The sequence below is a fragment of the Sinocyclocheilus anshuiensis genome, unplaced genomic scaffold, assembly GCF_001515605.1.
Source record: "Sinocyclocheilus anshuiensis isolate Anshui unplaced genomic scaffold, SAMN03320099.WGS_v1.1 scaffold988, whole genome shotgun sequence".
In the NCBI taxonomy this organism is placed as follows: Eukaryota; Metazoa; Chordata; class Actinopteri; order Cypriniformes; family Cyprinidae; genus Sinocyclocheilus; species Sinocyclocheilus anshuiensis.
Window position 1 is genome coordinate 90,852 of NW_015548246.1, and position 9,476 is coordinate 100,327.

The window sequence follows — 9,476 nt, forward strand, 5'->3', positions numbered from 1 at the left end:
AAAAGAGAACATCAATGCGGAGAAGATCTTGTTTACATCAAAACCGAAACCAAGCCGTTCACACAGAACGCATATTTCATGCATTTTCTAGACGGACATCTATTACTGTTGCACTCGCGTCTCGCACAAAAGAGCCGCATGTTTAGAAAGCCATGGAAAATTAATGCAAGTTTAACTTTGAAAAAAAAAAACAGAGACTTTATGGCCGGTTTTTCCCCATCCCACTGCATCTCATGTTTTTAAAGGAAAATTGTACTCTGTGTGATAGGCTTTCCGCCTTCTGTTTTAATCTATGCATACATACATGATGCTGTTTTGTTTATAGTTGTTTAAGCAACTTAATTATAATTGGTTTATAAACATTATTTTAAACATTATGCACTTTTTTTCCGCAGATAGTCACATTATCTTATGCTTTGAATGATGCGCCCTCTTGCGGCCTCAGGAGAAAAGCCAAAAGCTTTTCTTCACCCTAACTGAAATTATGCATTTTAAATTCGAATATAATTCGAATTTTGATCATATTTAAGTACAAAATTCGAATTTAGTTTTTCAGCCATTTTGACAGCCCTAATCTAGTATCCATAACAAAAATATAGATTTCAATGATTTCTCCGTTGCTGAAGTCAGAGAAGAATCAGACCAGCCAATGATCACTCACACTCAGCATCAATACATCACTTATGCACATCACTGTGCCTTTGAGATAAATGAGAAGACTATACAAGACGCATTTAACAGGGTCCTGAGGACTCCCTTGGGCGGCACAGGTTTAATATAAAGTGGTAAAGATGGTTTAGGCCTGGAGAATTTCAGCTGTTCCATCAGCTGCCGGTCTTTTCTGCCTCACTCCAGTCTGAAGCCTGACTGGAAGGGACTTCTCCTTTGTGCATTAAGGACATGTTAGTTTTGCTAGGGAACAACATTTCTTAAAGAAAAGCAAAGTTTTTGCAAGAGAATGCAAAATCACTGGAATATAATTTATCTCATATTCTTTTCAATCACTTGTAAAAATGTTGCATTCTCCCAAAAAAAAAATTCACATTCCCTTGCAAAACTTTTGCATTTCACCCAAGAAACTTTACGTTCACTTGCAAAACTTTTGCATTCCCCAAAAAACGTTGTTCACTCAAAACTTTTGCATTTCACCCAAGAAACTTTACGTTCACTTGCAAAACTTTTGCATTTCACCCAAAAAACTTTACGTTCACTTGCAAAACTTTTGCATTTCACCCAAAAAACTTTACGTTCACTTGCAAAACTTTTGCATTTCACCCAAGAAACTTTACATTCACTTGCAAAACTTTTGCATTCCCCCAAAAAACGTTGTTCACTCTCAAAACCTTTGCATTTCACCCAAGAAACTTTCACCCAAGAAACTTTACATTCACTTGCAAAACTTTTGCATTCCCCCAAAAAACGTTGTTCACTCTCAAAACCTTTGCATTTCACCCAAGAAACTTTCACCCAAGAAACTTTACATTCACTTGCAAAACTTTTGCATTCCCCCAAAAAACGTTGTTCACTCTCAAAACCTTTGCATTTCACCCAAGAAACTTTCACCCAAGAAACTTTACATTCACTTGCAAAACTTTTGCATTCCCCCAAAAAACGTTGTTCACTCTCAAAACCTTTGCATTTCACCCAAGAAACTTTCACCCAAGAAACTTTACATTCACTTGCAAAACTTTTGCATTCCCCCAAAAAACGTTGTTCACTCTCAAAACCTTTGCATTTCACCCAAGAAACTTTCACCCAAGAAACTTTACATTCACTTGCAAAACTTTTGCATTCCCCCAAAAAACGTTGTTCACTCTCAAAACCTTTGCATTTCACCCAAGAAACTTTCACCCAAGAAACTTTACATTCACTTGCAAAACTTTTGCATTCCCCCAAAAAACGTTGTTCACTCTCAAAACCTTTGCATTTCACCCAAGAAACTTTCACCCAAGAAACTTTACATTCACTTGCAAAACTTTTGCATTCCCCCAAAAAACGTTGTTCACTCTCAAAACCTTTGCATTTCACCCAAGAAACTTTCACCCAAGAAACTTTACATTCACTTGCAAAACTTTTGCATTCCCCCAAAAAACGTTGTTCACTCTCAAAACCTTTGCATTTCACCCAAGAAACTTTCACCCAAGAAACTTTACATTCACTTGCAAAACTTTTCCATTCCCCCAAAAAACGTTGTTCACTCTCAAAACGTTTGCATTCCCCAAGAAAAACTTTACGTTCACTTGCAAACTTTTGCATTCCCTTATAAAAGTTTGTGTTTGAGTGTAAAATCTTTGTGTTCCCCCAAGAAATGTTATGTTCACTTGCAGAAAATATTGCCTTCCTCCAAGAAACTTTGTGTTCACTCACAAAGAAAGTTTTGCAAGGGAATGCAACATTTCTTAAAGAAAATCTTTTTTTTTTTTGCAAGAGAATGCAAAATCATTGGAATAGCCTATAATTTTATCTCATATACCTTTCCATTACTATGTCCCTTTAGGGTCTCCGTATAATACTCTCAGATAAACATTTCAATAAATCCCACACAATTTCACAGATCTCCCTCCAAAAAGAAAATGGAAAAAAAAAATAAAATAGACGAGCAAATAGTTCATATGTAGATTGTTTGATTCTTACCTTTGAGGTCTTTAGAGAAGAAAGCAGAGTGTCTTGAAATAAACAGCTTCAGCTGTTCATCTATGTTGCAGGCGGTCAAGTCGACGTTCCAGGAGCGAATACCTACACAAAGATGAAAGCGGCCCAGTCAGACTGCAGTCAACAAGCAAAAGCTCAATTATTCATGGACCACATTCACTGTCCACTGAAGATACTGACATTGAACACTTTCACTGACAGACAGCATCCTGTGGTCCATGGGCCAAGAGACACTGACACAGACTATTTCTAAACCTTCTGGAGAGATTTCTGTGTCTGTGGTGAAAGAAATGAGTAGGTGAACCACCACTTTCAGAGTTTTTGTGAAAACATGAGACCAACCAGCGTTCTTCTTTAAGTACATATTTTATAACCAAACAAGAGGTCAGAAAAAGTTGGTTTGAGTTTTTGTTCTGTTTCTGAAAACATGAGACCAAGCAGCGTTCTTCTTTAAGTACATATTTTATAACCAAACAAGAGGTCAGAAAAAGTTGGTTTGAGTTTTTGTTCTGTTTCTGAAAACATGAGACCAAGCAGCGTTCTTCTTTAAGTACATATTTTATAACCAAACAAGAGGTCAGAAAAAGTTGGTTTGAGTTTTTGTTCTCGGGACAGAAATAATGCAAAGACAGAGAGCAGGAGAAGTTATACACAATTCAATACCTAACTGGAAAAAAAATGTTTTTTCCCTGAGCCAAAATAAGATGACCTCTTTCACTGACTCACTTAAAAAGAACTCTACCACTGCAATGACTGCATGTTTTTCCTCACGTACTGCCCAAATTCTCAGCAGTATAGTGGATGGTAGCAATATACTTTGGCAGTACTCTGTGTTTTCCTATCGTTTGTAGCCTCTGACTAGCAATATAGCATGACAAAAAAAAAAAAAAACAGACGTGAAACAAGTAAGCTCAGGAAATAATGGATCTTATGGAATGGAATGGAATCTTTTAATAAAATGAAAGGAAAATCTTTCCCATTTTTAGTACAATTGTTGTCATGTAAATTTACCCTTAGTAGCTAGTAGCTACTTGGGTAGACAAGTACTTTTCCCCCCAAAAAAATCCATTGTCTGTTGTTGTGGTCGATAATATTAATAATATTAAACAATTGCTTTAATATTATTATTAACAGAAAGGCAAACATTATAATACTTTCTCATTTGCCGTCAGCATTCAGCAAATACGCATTTATATCATTTAAACAAATCTTTGAATGACTAATGAACATTTAATTTCACAAACCTTGCAGACTTAGTCGAATCTAGTTGAGATCTTGTGAAGTGTGCATGACCTTGGCTTTATTTAAAAAAAAAAAAAAAGATTCCCAATGCACACAAACTTCCCAGAATACCGTGTGCCCTGTTGGTTACAGTGCTTACTTCCTTTTTAATTAGATTTTTATTAAATATTTATTTATTTGTGAAACTGCTTTGTCTTCTAAAGTATAAGTATGTTTATTTTACACAATTATTTTTAATCCATTTTCAAATGATTTCAAATTTCATAAATATAGATTAAAATAAATAAAATTATATCGGCTTTATAACGGGCATCGGCCACCCTGCTTTCCAAGATATCGGCATCGGCTGTCAAAAAACCAATATCAGTCGACCACTAGTCTGTTGCCAATAGTGTAATGATGTTTAAAGCACAGCTCAACTCACTTTCAAACCAAACAGCTTTCTGTTGGTCAACATGGTGAATTCGTTTGACAAATTCAAACTAGGGCTGCACGATATATCGTTTCAGCATCGACATCGCGGGATGTGCGATGTTTACTGATCGTTAAATTTATACTGATCATTTTCTTTGAATACACCGGACGTGACACGCTCCGCGCTGCAACAGCTAAAGTCTGTCTACACTGAACGCAAAAAGCGACCGCAGCCAATCATTTGAACTTTGTGTCAGTTCGTCATAAATAAAACGCGGCTGCAGGGGATTTGTCGTGTCGCGCCCCATCCAGTGTAGACTGCATCACTGATTATAATGGGTTCTATAGTATTTTGTCGCGCCGCTCATGTCTGGTGTACACGGTGAGAGACACGCAGATGCACGTGAACACCGACTTCCGTTCACTTCCACATCTATTTGTGCCTGAAATGACACATACGCGAGAAATTGACAAAATGCATGTCTCTGCAAGTATCCTTGTAAACACAGTTGCTTATGGCTTAGGTGAAGGTAAACAAGTGAGAAAGAAAATGGATGTGTAACAGTATATTGGTTCACAGCAGTTTAATGTTCCGGAGGCTTTCTGTGTCATGAATGTTGATCAAACAACAAAACACTTTTGTAGCTTTAACACAGATTTATTAGATTTAATTTATACAGTGAAGACTATGTAGTGTTATTTTACATTTGATTATGCAATTTCTGTACCTGAATTCTATTAGGGTGTATTCACACCTGTCTTGTTTGGTTCGATTGAATCGAACTCAAGTTCGTTTCCCCTCTTGATGCGGACATTTTTGGCAGGTGTGAATACAGCAATCGCACTCGGGTGCGCACCAAACAACCATACCGAGACCCAGCTGAAGAGGTGGTCTCGCACACAAAGTAGCTCCGCATGAGCGCTGCGTTATCAGGAATTATAGGTCAAATGAAATTAAAATGCCAACGACACATTTCTGAACACAGTCGGTTCCCTTCAGATACATTCAAATAAAGACATCTGTGCCGCGTTTTGACTTGAAACCTGCAGCGCTCATATTTATTCAATGACATCATTGCCTTTTGAAGTTTAATCCAGCTGTATCGCGAATCTTTCCGTCCCCAACTGTAAGACCTCTTGAAATTATAATTAAGACATTTCTTATACCATTTAACATATTTAAAACGTTTTATGGCCTTAAGTTTGATACAACTCACTTTATGAGTTTTTAAGGACCCGCGGGAGATCTGCATTTCTAAATAGGCTAAAGCTTGCCGCAAAAATTACCATGACTATGTTGGGGTACAATAGTAAGGAGATATTTTAATTATTTATTATTAATAAACTAGTGTTTTATGAGTCAGTGTCGCAATTAAGCTGATGATCCTGACTCGCCATCTCATCATTGGACGCGCCTTTAGAAAGAAATGCATCTTTAACAGGGCTCGCAAAATTTCAAAATCCCTGGTAGCCCTTCGGGCAGGTACTCTTCAGATTTTGGTAGCCCGAAAATTAATTTAACTAGTCCAAATAAAAAAATACCTTTTTTTTAAATATAGAAAATCAGATAGGAGTTTAAATGTCAATCAAAAATATTTTCAATACACAAATATCAACAAATATGAAGGAAGGAATTTTATTTCACTATTTACAGGGTATCTGCAGAATTTAAAAAAATAAATTTAAGGCAATTTATGATCAAAATTCATTATGATTTATGAATGTTAAGAGCTACACAAGTAAAATGAACACCGTATGAGTGGGGTTGGACAATGTCTGTGGTAACATACAGTACTGAGCCATAAAATTACATGATTTACAGTTCAGATACAGGTTTTCACAAAAACAAAAATCTTATACAACAACATTTCAGCCTTTAGACCATTTTTATGAAAAGGGATAAATCAAGCATATAAATTGTCAATTTAAAACGTATGTTCAAGACCGAGACGGCAAGCGCATTAGTGTTGGGCGATATGGTCATTTTTCAAATCGTCATATCGCCAGCCCGTGAGATCGCCGATACACGATATTATCGTGCGTGCGTGCATGGGTGGGTGGGGGCAAGAGAAAGACTCTATGTACTAGGGATGTAACGATTCACTCAACTCACGATTCGATTCGATTCACGATTATTATTATTTTTTTACAAAATGAGATTTAAGACAAATTATAAATTAAATGTGTCCTTTTATTATTGCTTGGACAAAATGCTGCACATGCTCTTTGTGAATTGAAATATAACACTATAATAAATAAGCAAGTGAACTAGCGGACTTTCCTGGTGTTAGACTTACCTGAAAAATGTAAAGCACTGTTTGTTTCATTTGTATCTTTATTCTATTATATTTATCTATGCTTGCAATTTGTTTATTTTCTATGCTGATTTACTCACCTAAAATCACCCCAATCATCGATTATTTTTTTTCCAAATAGAGCTTTAAGTCATCTGGTGATTTTTTTTTTTCATATCGCAATATATATCGCAGAAAAATAAAATATCGCAATGTGAGTTTTTTTCCAATATCGTGCAGCCCTAATTCAAACCCAATCCAAAATCTACGCTTTTAAATGTTTTGCCACGAAAATTCCCAATCGCATGGATTTCTATTGAAATAACTAGATTTCGCTGTGAAAATATGCCAAACAATGGTAAATGTGACCACATCTCAACAACTTCAAATTACAAAGTAGCTTGTTTCGAAGTAACATTTCCAACAATGGTAGCTATAGGCTACGTGTTGATACGCAAGTTACTATGGGGTTGCTAGCATGTTGATCAGGCGCTTCTCAAGAAGCCACACAATACGTTTCGTCATTCACGTCTTATGAACAAACGTTGCACACTTACGTTTGCACACTAGTGTGTTTTAGCTATAAGGATAAAGAAGTGTGGGAGCTGATCACGTTTTAATGAAAGTGGTGCAGAACGTGCTCATGATTTACGAACTAACTGCGGTCACACTCTCAGTAGGGCTCAAGAAGGGCCAAAATTACGAAAAACACACCACTGCAGATGCAGAACGAGCGCCACGACTATTTAAAGTCGCTGACAGCATTTAAGACGTATTCGTATTAATCGTATTCCTGTCCGATTACCGAGGTGGAAGCTGCAGCGTCTAACCAGGAAGAGAAGGAAACGCTGGCAACAGTCACAAAGAGGATGTGTGCATATCAGTCACACGGCCCTTGTTTATAGTCACAGATAAAGAGACAGAAAATCAAAGGAAAGCAGATGATAAAAGAAAAATAACTACAGCAATCCCAGCTGCACACACACAATCATCTCTAACCAGCCCGGGCTCCCAATCTTACCAACTAGAAAGTGTATAAACCCCCTCTTAAAAGCCAACAGGGGTGGAAGACCAGCTTAGGCCAGTCTAATCAGTTTTCTTTCAACAAGACAGATGTATTTCGCACATTTTAAAGATGAACTTTGAACCAACCAGCACAATGAGGAAGGAGAGTCTGCAAACACAAGACTGGCTATATATAACTGTGCAAAAGAACTACTTCGCTTTTCAGGGACTTTCAACAGAGAAAACAAGCCAGTGATGCATATCTGCTGCTATATGAATGTGCTTATCTTTCTTTCATAAGAGGGCGTGTTCAGATTGGAGGATTGCAGGCTGGGTGAGATTTCAAGCAGACCGTCTGAACAGGGAAGTCATGTCGGCTTAGCCATGCTGAAGTAAAGCAGCTGCATTATTTATGTTCTGCAGAGCAGGCTGGGTCTTTTCAAGTGCTTTGGGATCCAGGGGCCAAGCATCTTACAGAAGAACCATGAAATACTGAAAAACCATCACCATTATTTACACCTGAGATTATAGGAAACATAGGCTATCTTTGTAAACAGAGGCAAGGCTCTCTGCATCGACACGGACAGTAGACTGTTGTTTATTCTGCCGTCTCTTCTAGAAAGAGCGGAGTCAAACTTTGAAGAACTTCCCCGTGTTGATTTAAGATCCTACACAGGTTTCATGCCACGCTTGAAAGCCGAGAGCCCCTGTTCAACAGTAAATAATATCTATGTTTGAGCCCTCTGTGGGCATTCATCTCATTTTAGTTCCCACTCAGCTGACAAGAGGTCAAGGTCACATGAACAAAAGGAGTCTCTGGAGCTGATATTTGGTTACATGCATGCCATGTGACAGCTTTCAAGAGACTTTCAGTGGTAATTCTGCATAGCATCTACTCATCAGGCTTTTATTTTGGATAACAAGCAATACAGTCTTTTTAAAAAATATTTTAAAATACGTCTAAACTAGTCGCAGAAACTTTAAACTAGCAAACTATAGTTCTTTCTCTATATTTTAAGATATTTTGTACAAATAATAATAATAATAATGCTAATATTAAAACTCCAGCAACATGAGCTACAAAAAGAGACTTCCGTCATGTTCTGGTAAAGTTGCTACATTGTTTCTCTCTCTCTTCATGTTGTAAACTCGGAGAGTGGCGCGCTGGCTCTCATTCAATCACCACCCCTCAGTAAGACGAACCTTTACCTCTTTCAGTCTCTGACACGAGTAAATCCACAAATCCAGCCGGACTGGTCTGTCCAACAATGACCAGCAAAGAGTATCTGTCGCTGCAGGAACCGGCTCGAGCGCTTCGGCTGGAGTTGTCCATGCTTGCCAGCTCTCCGATGTGGTCTGCCGCCATGTTGCAGAGTTTACACACATTCGTGAAGTCCGATTCTTCTTCTTCTTCTTCTTCTTTGGAATTTTTTGGCGTATTCCGCACCATAGGCACATACCGCCACCAACTGTTTCTATTCATGCATGGATGATAGTCCCGCTTCTATTCATATTTTATTTATTTTTTAATTGTTCATTTTATTTCGGGCTCACCCAAGCTGTATTTCTGGCTGCTGCGTGTTCAGCTCCCATGCCAAAAAACCCAGCTTGTGTGTTCCCCTATCCCTTTGCTTTATTTATTTATTTATTTAACTATCAAATTCGTTTATTAAATCCTGTTTCTATTATATATTCCATTACTATTCTTTGATTAATACCTTCTCTTAATCCTTTTCCGAATATCAAATTTATCTTCTTTTTTTCTTTATTATTACCAATTAAGTTCTTTATCATTTTAATTCTCTCTATATTACAGGTGCATCTCAATAAATTAGAATGTCGTGGAAAAGTTCATTTATTTCAGTAATT

General features: G+C 37.3%; 1 protein-coding gene across 1 annotated transcript in view; it reads right to left on the reverse strand.

Moving 5' to 3' along the window:
* The window catches only part of LOC107655272 (microtubule-associated protein 1A-like), a 28,131-nt gene extending 19,152 nt beyond the window's left edge, over positions 1 to 8,979 (reverse strand). The window contains exons 1-2 of the mRNA XM_016442715.1: positions 8,817 to 8,979; positions 2,635 to 2,736 (exon numbers count right to left, since the gene is read on the reverse strand). Of these exons, the coding sequence (XP_016298201.1) occupies positions 2,635 to 2,736; positions 8,817 to 8,973 (259 nt within the window). The 5' untranslated portion in view covers positions 8,974 to 8,979. The remainder of the gene's footprint in view (positions 1 to 2,634; positions 2,737 to 8,816) is intronic.
* Between the last annotated feature and the right edge of the window lie 497 nt (positions 8,980 to 9,476).